Here is a 16,517-nt window from a genome sequence, read left to right as displayed (position 1 = left end):
GTTACACAAATTATTGCATTGCACAGAACGTAAAACTTGCATATGTACGTATCTATGTATGTGTGTGTGTACGAATGTATTACATATATACTATAGCAGGAATTTGTGCAATCACGTGCTCTCTTATAATGTGCCACAAAATTTCTCACACAAAATTTGAAAATACTATATTTTTCAACATCTGTTCAGCTTTTTGACATCTGACTAAGTTTGCATTTCTTTAATGTGGCTAAAGTAGCAAATCAAACTCATATGGGCGGGGATTCGTTCACCACATTTGCTTCTTATGTTTTTTAATGTTCACTTCAAAAGCAGTTCTAACATGAAATTCACGCGATTTCAGCTGCAAGCTAATTTAAACGAATTAAACGCATTGGAAAAAAAACAAACAAGCAAAAAAATACAGAATTATGTGCTCAATGGCACACATTGTAAAGTAAAATGAAGCTAATTGCACATAAAAACACACCATTTTTCCACATTCGTATGCTCAGCACTAATTAGTTGAGTTAGCGCGTCCTCGAATGCTAGCGATCAGTCAGAGATCACTCAGATTTGAAATCAACGCTATGGGTAAAATGCGAAACACCTGTTTGTGGCGATGAAAAATGTTGACATGACAAACATTTATAGTAGGTATAAATGAATACTGAGCAAAATCAAAGAACCAGCATATTTTTTTTTTTTTTTTTATTTTTTGTACTTAAATATTAAAAAAATTAAAAAACAAAAAATTCTGTCAAAATAGAGCACAGCAGCAGCAGCAACAGCATTTCAAATTCAGAAAATTGGCTATAGTAGTAAAAAAGCATAAATCACACTCACACGCACACACACATACACACCTATGGTTATACATGTTAGGTATGTTGAGACAATCCCTATAAAGCACTTGCGGCGGCTGATTTTAATCACACGAGATTATTGCGCTACAATGAAAACGAGAATAAATAGCAAGGAATTCAGCGAAAATGGCGAGCAGCGAACTGGCACAACACACAACCAAACCAGCTTGAAAACTACATATTTTGTATGAAATAAAGCAATACAAGTTTCGTAAATAAATATAGTAGTGAAAAGAAACATTGTTGTTGCTACTTAGTGAAAAAAATAAAATTCGTATAAAAGAAAATACTGTACATTTAAATAGCAAGTGATGAAAATGAGTGAAAAGTAAAAACATGCGCCAAACTAAAAATAAAATGGAAAAATTTTTTGTGCACTTCCTCGCGCTCATTTGCGGGTTGCCAAGTAGCGCGAGCAGCATTTGCCATAATTTATTGGCCATGCCGATCCTTAAATTATAGCAATAATGTTTGCCCATATTTTTATTTGACATTTTCAAATGTTATGTTTGTTGTCAATATCCCAACGTATTCCACTGAAAATCAACAATACACTACATACATCCACGTACATATGTGCAAATGTTGTTGCCTTTTGCCTGCGGCCTGTTGCTCTTTTGGCGCATGCTGCGCTGCGCGATCAGTTAGCGAAAGAGTAAAGCTGCCATTCATTGTCTATGCGACAGCACTGCCCGCTATTTTCGAAGAGCTTATAAGTATTTCAATATGTAGATATGTGCGCCTATATGCATGCATATGTAGTTAGTATATCTCGCCTTTTTCGTGTTTGTTTTAGTTTTTGTTGTTTTGTGTGGGTTTTGGTGGACCACATTTGAATTTGCAAATCGTGCGCTGCTCACGCTCATTGCTCTTTGAACCACATACACACACACACACACATAAACACTGGCACTCGCACATTTAATACAGCTATGCTTAAATACATTCAATTATCCACTATTGTATTGGTGCATGTATTTGAAATTCTTCAATTTGAAAATTTCCACTTTGCAAATAGTGAGAAGAAAATTCAGAACTTAGTTGAATACGAGTATCGAACCCCTGAAGAGTGCCTGCCCGGTTGGCTGATTTGTGTGTGTCCGGTGCGCGAAATTAAAAACAAATGAAAAACCAAAATCATCCAAAGTAATGGTATTTGTAGAGGAACAAATAGGGGAAAACGCACCGACCCACAACAACAACAACGACCACGACGACGAAAAACAAAGGGATAGCAAACTTCAGCGGGTAGAAAGTTAACCAAGAAAATTGAGAGAATTATTTTAGCAACAAAAAAAGGAGATCATCTAACTGCGTTTAGAGCAGGAGAAAAACGCAGCTAAGCGCGAAGAAAAAACGCAAAGCGCCAAACGATCATTCATAATCATTTCAAAATTGAACTTAACGAAATACAACCAATACAAAACGAATAACGAAAAATATAAAAAAAAAATATTTATAAAAAATACAATATTTCGGTAACCAGTATACGAATTTGTAAATAATCAAAACACGAATTTGAAACGAACTTAAAAAGCAGCGTCAAAACACAGTTATATAATTGACAGAACGCAGCAAATACACTGCAAAAAATTTTTGTAGTTTCATCTTAGCACCTCAAACGTAGTAGTTCGAGTCCAACGCGATTTGCGCGACGCCACATTAAATTCACATTTCGTGTAAAATAAAATAATTACACCAATAAACAATCATAGATATTTATTTAACAATATTTTAGTGCGCGCCATATGCAGCAAAGGCAGTTGTTGAAATTAAAATAAAACTGGGTGGCTCATATTATGGCTGCGCACAGCTAAACGATTTGACGTAGAACGAAATATTGGTTTCAAAAACAAACAAACCGAGTTATACTGAGATATTGACTTGTTGTTAATTTATTATGTTTTCGCCGACGATTTCCTACAACACAATTCAAACGTACACTGAAATCAGAGAGGCGACAACAAGAAAAACGGCAACAAGGCCGCATATTCACAACGACGACTTTCGACGAGTCAACGAACAGCGTGGACTCAAGAAACTTATTTTTAACCAAATTAAACCTCCAGAGCTACGTTTGGTGGTTTGACGGCGAACGACGTTAGAGTTAACGTAACCCCCGGCATTACAAACGGAAAATAAATCTAAAATCAAGAAAAAGGAAGAAGGAGGAAGGAAGAAGTAAAAAATAAAACGGAAGAAGAAAGTAGGAACAACGTCATCACAAAATAAACGACAACACCAAACCAACGATTAACACCAAACGTATGCGAAACGAAACAACGAATAACGAACAAACTGTACAACACGAATAACGAACCAACAAAAGTAAAGGAGGAAACCGAACAACAAACAAACAAGGAGAAAAACAATTTTTTTCAGCGTAGTTGTGCCAGAAGTTAAAACAAAAAGCACAAAAAACAAAAAAACAATTTTTTGAATGATTTTTAATTGCGTGTTTGGAGAAACGTAAAGTGCCGAAAAGTACCGTTATACAAACCGCCAATATTTTGCCAGTGCGCAATAACTATTGTAAATAAATACTAAATAAACAATAAATAAGCTGTTAAACAAAAATATTTTAGTAATTCTTTGAATTAGTATTTACATACGCACATGTATGTACATATATAAATTTATCTGTTTTTTTGTTGTGTGCTGTTGAAAGAAATTCGAATTGCATTGTTGAAATATTTATAAGCGTGAAAAAATAGCTAATTAAATTTTATGAGAAGCGCCAAGCGAATATACGAAACACATTTTTAAGTGTTATCACATATAATAAAATATATAACGAATTGCGAAACAAAAAAATAAAATAAAAACAAAAACAAATTAAAAAAAAACGATAAAATACAAACTACAAAAATACTCAGTTTAAGTACAAGCACCAAATAGTTGACAAATTGCAACAACAAAAATTAAACGATAAACGTTTTATAAAAATTAAACTTTACGGTTTTTAAACTGAATTTTAGCGCGTTACAGAACTGCTGAAAAGCCAGTGAGCTTTTAAAACAACTAAACGTGAAAAATCGTAGTGTTCTTTTATTGTCATTTTCTGCATACTTTGCAAGAAGTGTAACAAAGACTTAAAACTAGTCATTAGCGGATATTATCTACTATTTATATATTTATGCATCAAATATACGATTTAAGACATTTTACAATTACACAAATACATACATACACATTGTATACTGTTACTGTTCATTATATTTAAGTGAGTTAAAGACCTGTTAAGTGCACTTTTTAACGTTGAACTGCGCGCATAACTAACAAATCCGCCCATAAATCAACTGAGTTGGAACGCCATAAAACCCCAAATATTTAAAGTAATAAAGTAAAGCAAGGCAAGACAGCAAAATTGCACCTGCTTTTAGTGTAAATTGAAAAAACCTTAACAAATATTTATTTAAAAAAATTATTGTAAAATAATAAAAAAAAATTTGTTTAAATATACATAAAATAAAAAATCTAATCCAAAAAGAATTAATCCGAACTGCGTATTTAATACGCAAAAATAACAAAGACAAAATAAATTAAGCCAAAAATATAGCTATAAAGTGTAACTATTGCATGATATACACATATATATATTTTTGTTGTTTTTTTTTTTTTCGTTGTATAAAATCCTCAATAATTCTCCTCTGCAAAACGACGCAAGCTAAAATATCTTTATGAGAAAGTATAATTACCAACCGTACCCGGCGTACCAGCACACCACCAACGCACAACAGCAGCAGCAATCCGCACTAAAGACACACAAACACTCAGCGCATCCATTACATCAGCAGCAGCAGCAGCAGCAGGGCACGTACACTTCCCGCTTCGAGCAGCAACAAGAAATAATTTTACCGCCTCCACAGCAGCTGCCAACGCCAACAATGTCGCCACAACAGCAACTACCCACACACGCTGGCTACCAGCAACAACAGCAACAGCAGCAGCAGCAGCAAGCACAACAACAGCCAACGCAGCAAGCGCAACTGCTGCAACAACAACGGCAAACAGCAGAGCTGGAACATCACAAACAGTTGCAATTACAGCAACAGCACCAGCAACAGTTGGCCAACGCCACGTTTGCAGAGAATTTTGCAGCCTTACAGCAGCAACAACAGCAGAATACAGCTGGCGCTGGCGCTGCCTCTGCCGCGAATGGCAATTTTTTTCCAACGGCGTCATCGCAGCCATACACGCAAGCTAGCGACTATTTGTCTTATAATCAAAATAATATTAGCAACAACAACAACAACAGTCACATGCATAATTGCAACAATGGCAATAATCCAAGAAATGCAACAAATACTGATAATCGGCTGCAACAATTACAACAACAACAACAACAACAACAACAAACGCATTTGTCATTTGTAAATAATCAAAATCCCAGTAATCGGCAAATTCAATTTCAACAAAATCACCAGCAACAACAACAGCGACCGCAGCAGCTGCAATTGCCTCATCAGCAACACATGCAACGGCTGCAACAACAGCAGCATCAATTTCAGTTGCATCAGCAACAACAACAACAGCAACCACAACAACGTCAATATGCCAGCAATAATAATAATAATAATCACATCAATGCGCTAAGTAATCAACAACAATTGCACTTGCAACAACTACAGCGAGTACTGTTGGAGAAGCAACAACAAAAATTACTGCAACAGCAACAACACCAACAACAACTGCAAATACCAACCTCAGTTACTACTAGCAACTGTAATAATGCCTTGCCTGTGCCCGCAACCACGGCGGTCAGCAATGGTGGCGGCGACTACAGCAGCAGCGGCGATGGCCTTGCCAGCACAGTTGACGAGGCAGCCGATTGTCGATTCTCGATGGATGCTTGCGAAATTGCAAATTTTCTGGCTAATGAGCTTTTTATGCAGCAGGTAGATAGATATTTATGTGTGTATGTGGGTAGGCAAGCTGTCAGGCGAGAAATGCGCACATACAGGCGCATGCAAGCATAGAAAGAAAATGGCGCGCCAGAAAAATAATGAAACAGACATACATATATTGAATGTATCAATTTATATGCACACACAAACACATTTAGAAACGTTTATTTGCAGGCGTATGGTTTTATAAATTTATACTTATGCACATTAGGGTGCAGCACTTTCCATACCAAAAAATTATCGGTGCTGTTTCTGCATCGGGTTTATGAAACCCACTATATTTTAGGACTTACGCCAAAATATTTCGGCTCGATTTTAAGATTTTCGTGAGCTGGACCGATTTGAAAGCACCTTCAAAGGTCAAATTACTTCTATTATTTGACGTGATTTTCTGGAAAAAAAAATTTTTTACAACTAATTTTTTTATTTTTAAATTTTTTGAATTACAAATGCATACATACATGGAAAAAAAATTTACAACTAATTTTTTTTAAACTTAACTAATTCTTTATAAAAACAAATTTTTTTTAATCAATATTTTAAGGTATTTTCAAACTAATCAAGCTCGCGTAAATCTTAATAAGCTTCTTAACTATTTTGGCGGAAGTCTTAACTTATTTTTTTATCTAAAATTAAAAAAAAAAAATCAAAATTTTATAAAAAGAAATCAATTTACTGTTTACTGTACTTATTCTGCTTCAGATTTATGAAACAATTAATATTTTAAAACTTCCGCCAAAATATTTCTGGGAAATTTTTAGATTTAGGTACGCTGGTGCTCTCAAGACCTCCAAAAGTCAAATTATTTTGATTTTGTTGATAAACTTTTTTAACATTTTTCTGCATACCTTTTAAGCTTAAGTCCTTTATCATTTGAAATTATTTTCTGTGAAAAAATTTTCCAGAAAACCACCTTAAATGATAAAAGGACTTAAAAACATATAAAACTAATTTTTTTCTCAGAAAATCACCTCAAATGATAAAAAGACTTAAGAACATTTAAAACTAATTAAAAAAAAAAATACAGAAAATCACCTCAAATAAAATACATAAGTGATTTTCTGTGCAAAACGTTTTTTTTTTTAACTATACTTCTTTATAAACAAAAAATTTTTTAAGAAAATCACTTCAAATGATAAAAGAAGTTAAAACATTTAAAACCAATTTTTTTTCTCAGAAAATCACCTCAAATGATAAAAGGACTTAAGAACATTTAAAACTAATTTAAAAAAAAAAAATTAAAATTTCCAGAAAATCACCTCAAATAAACACATAAGTGATTTTCTGTGCAAAACTTTTTTTTTAATTAATTTTTTTTATAACCAAAAATTTTTCCAGAAAATCACTTCAAATGATAAAACGACTTAAAAACATTTGAAACTTATTTTTTTTTTCAGAAAATCACCTCAAATGAAAAAGGACTTAAGAACATTTAAAACTATTTTTATAATATAAAAAAAAATGTTCCAGAAAATCAACTAAAATGTTGCAGGGACTTAAAAACATTTAAAACTAATTTTTCTATTGTATAAAATTGTTTTTTTCCCAAAAAATCCACTCAAATGATAAAAGAACATTTAAAACTAATTTTTTTATATTATTAAAAAAACGTTTTTTCAAAACGATTTTTTTTTCTTCTAAAAAATCAATTTCTTTGAGGTATTTTCAAACTGATCCATCTAGCGTAAATCTTAATCTCATTTTGGCAGAATTCTTCAAAAATATAATAAATTCTATAATTCACATTTAGCAACCGCTACTTCTTTTGGTGAGCCACCCCAATGTGCATGTGTCAAATATTTCTTTTTCTCATAATGTCTCATTAATGTATTCACTATATATCTGCTTGCATATACACTTTCATACATACATATGCACCTACTCGATATTGCTATTTTATAGCATCATTTATTTTAATTCTAAATCGTCCGAGCACAGGTATTTTACTGAATTGTTATCGTAGCTCATATTTATTGTATTATTTTTTTATCGTGTGATCGTGCACGCCTCGGTCAGTCGCGCTCTCGCTTCTTGGCGTACGTTCAATTTGTCACATGCAGAATGCAGTGCTGATGATTTCATTTCAAGTTATTTTTTTATTTATTTTATTTTTCTTATTTTCCTTTGAATGCTTCTGCTGTTGCATTCACTTGTTTCAAACATAGGCACAAACACATGTACAAGTATATATGTAGGTATGTATGTATTTGCACTGTCGATTTCGCGCATTTCCGCTGCATTTATATTTGCATAACTTAATTAATATTATATGTAGTATTTAGGTCAACATTTCGTTCAATTGTCATGCCCTTTAATTGCCTTGAATTTGTCCCTTCAAATATATCTCTTGCCCCTGCAGTATTACCCAAATGTTGTCACTAGTAATAGTAATTCAATTGAAATCGAATTATGGCATTGGAATAACCAAGTGAATGCACATCGAGGTCAATCGTGTAAAATGCAAAGTAATTTTTATAACTACGAGTGGCATTTAATTGGAAACTGTAATCTACAAATAATCTCAATTTGCAGTTATTTTAAGGTTATTGTTGTAATTATTATAAAGAGGGGTTTATCACTGTGACCTGATAGGCGTCTTGTGCCCCTCTATGGAAAGAGAGTTTCTGGGAGCCCAACCTCCTCAATAAATTTCAGTATTTGTCACTTTCATGTTTAATTTAAAATGAAGCATTGACACTTAAGTTGAATAATTACAGCTTAAATTAGTTTCCAAACTCAACTTTATCGTCATATAAAAAGTTCCTAGTAAAAAACAAGTGCCCTCTAGAAATGGTTACAATTGTGCCCTCAGTACTCCAGAGATACAAGGTGGCGCAAAATTAATCATCCAATTTTGTTTTTGAATAACTTTTTTAGTAAAAAAAATAACGATTTTTTTATTTTATTTCATTTATATATTTAAATTAAATAAATAAAAAAATAATAATTTTGAGCGATAGCAATCTTTATTTTGACTCTCACGCGCTCAATTGCTTGTCTGTCTGTGCACTCCCGTTATCTAGTTCATAAGTGTCAAATATGTTTGACGTACGACGCCATTTGCAAAAGTTATAAACCTTCCGATAGGGTGCCTAATTTTGTGCCACCTTGCATTAAGTTGCAGTTCGACATAGCAAACAGAATGATTTTCAATTAACCCGTTGCCGTGCTTTAACGAGTCTGACTCGTGATGAAAATGTTGGCCGAAACATGAATATGACGAGCCAGGCTCGTGAATAGATCGTCGGGCCAAACGTAATAGTCTGGGAGCCAGGGGTCGATTTTGGACTGCGTTTTTATACTTGTGATTTAGCTTTCATGAATAACGAAAGTAAACGTCAGCTGGCGCACCCGCGGTGGGTGTGATTGTGGGAGGGTACGAAACGTGTCGAAAAAAAATTTATATTTTCTCATTTTATACCGGCTGAAGTTTTTTTCATGTATTGTTGACATTTAGTGGAATAAAAAAAATAGTCAGCTGCGCCGTAGAGGGGGGGAAATACGTCAGCTGAACACAATTATACATTCTTGCTTCGGCTGGCGAACGTTCCCACCGCTACTGGACCAGATGACGGTTGGTTTCGTCATCCATTGGATGGCGTCTGCCTTCAGTATTAAAATCAGTCGGCATGAAATGATGAAGTCAAAATGACCCCTGGCTCCCGCACTATAAATATCATGAGCCGAAGTCGGGTACAGATAGTCGGATCAAACATAAACATCACGAGCCTGGGTCGTGATTGAATGTTAGTTTCTATCTGTCCACTCAGAGTTAGTCACGAGTCTCATAATTCCTGTGGCTCTTGGGCCCGAGTTTCGTCGCGCTAAATAGCACGGCAAGAGGTTAATCTCACTTTTGGATCTGAACACTGGGATGGTAGTTTGGAAACTAAATATCTTGCTTTATCCGAAATAATTCGCACCTCTGCCCTGCCGATCCCTTTCGAACATTCTGTTCAGTTGATCGATATGTAAGGGACTGCTTTAAATAAGTGAAAAGTAATGATTTTAACTAGAATTTTTACGCTTTCGTTAAGAGGCGTTAAAAATACATATCAAGGCAAGGTGAGTTCATGGAAGTTGAGTTCCCTAGAGCAACAATAACATTTACATGTATTTTGTTTTTGCAATTTGGTCATTTGAATGACAAAATTTCAATGAGAATGTCAACAAACAACTAAGTTTAAAACAAAGAAGTAACTGACTTTGATATACCAACCAGCAAATCGCAAGAGAAACTACAAATTAGCTGCTATAGCGAATTTTCCTTGTGTGAATTCGCCTTGGATCAAACGAAATGCGGCTTCTTTTTCGGCCACAAAAGTGCGATTCGACTTCGCCCAAAAATTGTCTAACTTTAGTCGAACATTTTTTACTTTTGTTTGTATTGGAAAGGATCCTGTTTTTAGACTTGTCAAAATCGCGAAAAATTCAGTAAATGTTTCGGGAAGCCGCCACCTTCAGCGTTCAATTCGCATTCAACTCTTCTGTGAAATACCGAAATATACTCCAGATTAAAAAAAATGCATTTCCGCACAAATGCACACATACGCACACATTTATGGTATTAATTGGTAAAACGTTTGCTCTTTATGCTTAATTAACTTTAATTAAATTTACGAATGTAGTAAGAAAGCGCAAGCGGAATAAACAACAATCAAATGTGCGCTTTTCTACAAACCTCTCCACGCCATCCCCCTAACCAAATTGCTTCAATATAATCGCCCGTGAAGCAAGAAAAGTTGGTAGCACTAATTTTGCGAGTTCATCTTTAAAAATACCAACCCGCAGATAAAGTAAAAACAGACGAAAAAAAACAAAATAAATAAAAACAATGTGAACACAAGTAAATGTGCAGAAAAATTTGGTTTAAGTAGAATTGAGAAAAAACACAGAGAAAATAGAACTCGTGTATAGAAAACTAAATCAAACACTTCGGAAAAGCGGTGAGAATTCTGTGAAAATGAAACATAAATAAATTGCAAGAAAACAATAGAAAAAAGAGATTAGAGCAAATGCGAGAGGGTGGGAAAGTGTGCGGCGGGAAAAAGTGATCATAAGCTAGGCATGCCAAAATAGCCGCATACATTCACACACACACTCGCACACTGCTGAAAGGATATTTCCACATAATATTTACAAATACAGCATTTTGTTGTTCTTTAATGACTTTCAATTCTCTGAAACACATTAGGAATTGATAAACAGCCAATTTGTTAAGCATTTAAATTGTGAGCACGACGTTTTTATGCGTGCGTGAGGGTCAAATTGGCATCTACTATTTAAAAAAAACATGCCGGAAAAATTATAATTTTAAATGTTGTTTAATTTGTATATCCGATATTCTAAATCTTAAATGAAATCGGATTTAAATGAAGCAAAAAAATGGCGGATTTCGATTTAATGATAACGGATTTGCCTTTCAAAATTTAATTACACTGTTTTACAAATTAAAAATTTTTTTATTTTTATTAATTTTTTTTTTGTTGTATGCAGAATGGCTCGCTGGTTCCGAAAATCGTGCTAATTTTTATATATATTTTTTTAATTTGGTAGTATCTTTCAGACTCGAGTCTTTTTAAATTTGCCTTGTATGCATTACTTATGTATATACATATGTCAACCAAATACATATGTATGTGTAAAATTTAGTTACACTGGTTTACAAATTAAAATTTTGTATTATTATTATTATTTTTTTTTTTGTTTTATACAGAATCAGTCGCTACTTCCGGAAATTGAGCTAATTTTTATAATTTTTCTCTCATACATAAATCCCTAAATAAAAATAAATAAAAGGAAAGTTCATACTACAACAAAAACTCGTCGCTGGTTCCGAAAATCGAGCTATATTTTATTATTTTTCTCTCATACATAAACAACCACGATTTCTTCCCATATACAGCCCGTTGCAAAATTATAAACGCGCCACTATTTGTTTATAAAAATATAGTTCATACTACAACAAAAACTATATAATGCAATATTTCAAATTTTGCGGAAAATTCATCAAAACTTTCAAACTTTTGAAATTAAAAACAAAAATTTTTAATTTTTTTAACTAAATCAAATTTTTTTTAATTTTTATTCTCTTATTTTTTTTTTGATTTTTGTGTTTTCTTGATTTTATTAATTAAAATTTTATTTTATTATTATTTTTTTCTTTTTTTTTTAATTTGGTTAAATCTTTAAGACTCGAGTCTTTTAAATTTTTTTTTTACGGAAAATTCTTCAAAAATTCATCAAAATTTTGGACTTTTTAAAATTTTTGTAAATTTTGTTTTCAAATTTTTTTAATTAAAATTTTTTTTTGTTTTTTGAATATTTCTTTTATTTTATGAATTAAATTTTTTTTTTTATTATTATTATTATTTTTTTAATTTGGTTGTTTCTTTAAGACGAGAATCTTTTTTAATTTTTTTTATTGTTTTATTTGGTTTTACCTGTAAGACTCAGTCTTTTAGAGCACATCTAATTTTTAGAATTTTTTTAGAGCAAAATAAAATTATATTTTTTTAGTACAACAAAGTGCAAGTTTCTAGTGACTACTAAATACCGTTGATTTTTCACAATTTTTATTTAGTGGCTGTGCTGGCTTTATCTTCCATTTAAAAAAATTCGAGCATACGTTTTGTGTATATAAACATATGCTTTTTTACATGCATACGAGGGTAGTTCGATCATTTTTCGAGATAGTCTCGTTCTAGGCTTATCCACTACGTCCAGCTTGCTGATCTCTTCCGAGTAATCCAAGTCTGAAATTTAGCCATTCCTTTCTGCAGTCACCCCTTCGTTTGAATAAAATCTTTTTCCCGCCAAGCATTTCTTAAAATGGTGGAACAAATAGCAACCCGAGGGATCCGAGGTAGCCAAGTCTGGAGAATAGTGGGACATGAAAAGACTTGGACCCCTATTTTCATTAATTTTGCGACCACAACTGCTGTGACGTGCGCTGCTGCGTTGTCATGATGCAAAAGGGAAATCACTCGACTTCCTCGATTCAGACGAATGCCAAACTCGAAGAAATATACTGTATATATCTATCTGAAACTTGGTTTGTGTTCTTCCAAGAGATGCTACTTACTAAATATAAACTCGAGTAGTGTCATCTCGCCAGTAGTGTCCTCTCTATAGCTTTGCCGGGTCTTTTATTTGATCATTCACAACTTTCTTATTTACTCATCGATTTTCTTCATTAGTAGTAATTCCAGTAACTAATAATTTGTTTAAATTCCTTTTGCAGCTCGTTTCAATGGATGGCATACAGAGTGGTGTACCTACGTTGACCACGTCCACGTTGACACCCACCACACTACGCAGCATCGAGGAGACATTCATACAGCTGACAACTGATCATTCGAATCCGCCCTGTCAGGCCGGTTTCATACCGCCGCCCGTCAGTTCTTTACAAAGTTCCACAAGCCCGGTATTCATCGGTGGCCTACAAAGCTACAACGATGTCGACACGGACGACTCACAGGCATCCTGGACCAATTCACAATTGAATGAGGAAAATTCGCTGGCGACAACAGATACTTGTAAGTGCATAGACGCTCTAAATATCTGGCCTCACATAAAATTAAACCCGATTTTTGTCTCTATTTTGCAGCAAGCGCCGCCACTGATAGTACCTCATTCCCGAACGGCCTCAACGGTATTAGCAACGCTTCACTCGCTACCTCAAACACATCGTCCAAAAATGATTTCACCTTATTACACAGCGCCATCGCAGCGGAAGCTGGCAAACATGCCGGCCATCTGTTGCTCACAACTTCGCCCAATAGCAGCAACGTTCATACCTCAAACAGTGCCACAGTTACGCCTGCACCGACACGTCGCAACCAAGGCGGCCGTCGACCTGCCAAAGCGACCAACATGTCACCCGAAGAGGAGGAGAAACGTCGTATACGTCGTGAACGTAACAAATTAGCTGCGGCGCGTTGCCGCAAGCGTCGTGTCGACCAAACCAATGAGCTGGAATTAGAGGTGGATCGCTTGGTGGGTATACGCGAAACATTACAGAAGGAAGTTGAAGGCCTTAAAGTAACCAAAAATCGATTGGCCTTCATTTTGGAAGCGCATCGACCGACCTGCCAGAAGATACGTCAAGATCTATTGAGTGTGCACACCTACGATGGCCTGATTGCGCCGGCGAACAGCAACAGCAACGACAGCAATAGCAATATTATTGGAGTTGATACAACGTTGTCGTCTGTGGGACGCAGTGGCTCACCCATCGATCTCAAGCCTATCATTTTGGACATCGTACCGCGCATCAAGAATGAACCTCTAGATAGTACGCTCGACTCGGGCTCATCACTGGACCATGACGGGCCACCATCGCCCAAGCGCATGCTGCTCTCCGACAACAATCCGATGATACAGCCACCATTGCCGAATGTGGCCACACTCTCTGCTTCTTTGGCTGCGGCCTCTGCATCCTTAAATACACCAATTGTGACGGCGGCACCGGTAAGTTTTGCCAATTTCGTCGCCGGCACAAGTATTGCCAACAACAACAACAACAATAATAATACTATTGCGACCAGCAGTGCCATTACAGGCACATTGGCTGCGCCGCACAGACAACTTTTGAGTGGTAGCAAGCAGCGCCCCAACTCGTTGCCAACAAACCTACGCAGCCAGGCACAAAATCTTGCTCTGAACACCGAACGTCCGCCAACAGACATTAATGGTGTAGCCATACAAACGCCATCGACTGGCATGTTCAATTTCGACTCGCTAATGGATGGTGGCACTGGACTAACACCCGTCTCAGGCCCCCTAGTACCGACTTGTTCATCGCAAAACAAGCATCCATTGGAATTGCAAACGCCTACCAGTGAGCCATCGAAATTAGTCAGCTTATAACAATAAAAAGAACGGAGAACACTGCGCAGGCTGGCGGATGAAGCGTTGGTTGGTGGAGGAGACATGGAGTGGTGGAGATGATGTGGAGGAGGAGAAAATGCGCCGGTCGAAGATTGAAATTTTTTCCAAGAGTATTTGTGGTATTGTGGCGTTGTGTTAGTGAAGCTTGAGAAGTTTTACACACTTGATGCCAGGTAGCCAGAACCAACAACAAACACTAAGATATATGCTTTAAAATGTATTGAAACGTGCCGTGCATGCGGGCGGACGGTGCGTATACGCAACCTATAACGCAATAAAAATGGGAATCAGTTGCAAATATGTAATAATCTATATGTATATGTAAAAATATGTACTTGTATATGTTTCGAAACAGATTTAACGATGCGAATGTTTTAAAGCGATTTTTTCTTCATTTAAAAAATCGACAATTTTGTAGAATCATTTTGTGCGTAAACGAATAATTTTAAGCAGTTATAGGCAAGGCATTAACACTAACATACATATAAAGTGTTAAGTTTTCTTTTGTACTTTGTTCACATAAAATTAAAAAAAAAAAATATTTTTCTAAAAATTATCTTCAAACTTAGTTAAAACAGAGCGAACATAGTAGAGGAAAGGAGAGGAAACGAAGATGGAAATCGAGGAGGTAGCAAAGCGTTAGTTTATGAATTATTATGCATTGTACGTCTATTATTACTAGCAAACACAAAAAAATTGTTGTTGTACGTTTTATGACTACTTCCTATTTCTATTTTTATGTTTATGTTTATATTTTAAAAATTCCAATTATTTAAAATTTTCAATTTTGCTTTATCCAATATAATATTTAGCTTTATATTTTATGACTTTTTTGCCCATTTGAAAAGAAGAGCATAGAGCGTAAATATGTTTTAATAGCAAAGCGTAGACTAATCGACGCTGTATTTTTGATTTAATTCATACTAAACAAATTTGTTAACATTTTTGACTTCAATCCTTGTGTTTTTGTTTTTTTTTTTTGTATAAAGTTTAACTAAAGGAATTGTGTTTAACGACATTAAGAAGGCGTTGTGATATTTTTAATAAAAAAAAACAGAAAAAATAAACAAAAAAAATTATATACATATATACATATTTGAAAACAAAAACAACTATTATGTATGTATGTTGAATGCAATTTATAAAATTTAATGCATTGATTTAACTTAATCAAATTCACTGTAATATTAACAAGCAAAAAATACAATAAAATTGGCAGAAAAACCGCATGTGCAAACCTTTTTGAGACAAACAGTATAAACAGAACAATTGGAAATGGCCTTTATAGCAACAAAGAACTAAAAAATGTGACATTTTTTTATATTGTATTGATATACATATATGTACGTATGTATATGCGCTTTGGCACCCAGAAAATTTAAGAAATATTAGCAATTAGATGATAGGAAGTCAAAAATTAATTATTGGTATGCAAATATATGTGCGTCAACGTAAATATAAATTAAAACACAAAAATGTGTAGTCATTGCATTGTACGTATTTTTCGTTTGCTAGAGTTTTGCTTAAAAGCGCTTAACTTTTAGTAAACTGTATGCTTAAGCAATAAAAAAATAAAAATTATTTCATTCTCTCAAGAAGGTGAAAAACACTTACATACATACAAAGCGTCAACAAACACGTGCATATGTATGTATGTATATGCAAGTATACGTAGGTATGTATGTGCGTAAAATTGTGCAAAAGTGTCTAACTTTTAGTTGAGTTGCTTTTGTATTAATTGTAATTTTTTTTTTTTTTTGTATTAAAAAACGAAAACAAAAAATAACCCAAAAGCAATCTTCGTATTTTTGTAACAGCGAATAAAAGTCAAATAGTTGAAAATGTAAAAACTTTAAAAATGAAAAGAAAAGAA

The 16,517-nt window shown here is 34.3% G+C and overlaps 1 protein-coding gene across 1 annotated transcript; it reads left to right on the top strand.

The window, feature by feature from the left end:
• Positions 1-717: 717 nt before the first annotated feature.
• On the top strand, positions 718-15,461 carry LOC128855881 (transcription factor kayak). The gene is made up of 3 exons (XM_054091096.1): positions 718-5,743; positions 12,996-13,290; positions 13,362-15,461. Exons 1-3 carry the CDS (start codon positions 4,526-4,528, stop codon positions 14,621-14,623), a joined length of 2,775 nt encoding a protein of 924 aa, XP_053947071.1. The 5' UTR covers positions 718-4,525; the 3' UTR covers positions 14,624-15,461.
• Positions 15,462-16,517: the final 1,056 nt, after the last annotated feature.

Source organism: Anastrepha ludens, chromosome 2, assembly GCF_028408465.1.
Source record: "Anastrepha ludens isolate Willacy chromosome 2, idAnaLude1.1, whole genome shotgun sequence".
NCBI classification, from domain to species: Eukaryota; Metazoa; Arthropoda; class Insecta; order Diptera; family Tephritidae; genus Anastrepha; species Anastrepha ludens.
The sequence above is the reverse complement of the archived record's forward strand: the minus strand, read 5'-3'. Positions and strand labels throughout refer to the sequence as shown.

Coding starts and splice junctions, on each gene's coding strand:
- LOC128855881 (XM_054091096.1), top strand. CDS start 4,526: ATGAGAAAGTATAATTACCAACCGTACCCGGCGTACCAGCACACCACC. Junction 5,744..12,995: donor ATGAGCTTTTTATGCAGCAG/GTAGATAGATAT, acceptor TTCCTTTTGCAG/CTCGTTTCAATGGATGGCAT. Junction 13,291..13,361: donor GCTGGCGACAACAGATACTT/GTAAGTGCATAG, acceptor TCTATTTTGCAG/CAAGCGCCGCCACTGATAGT.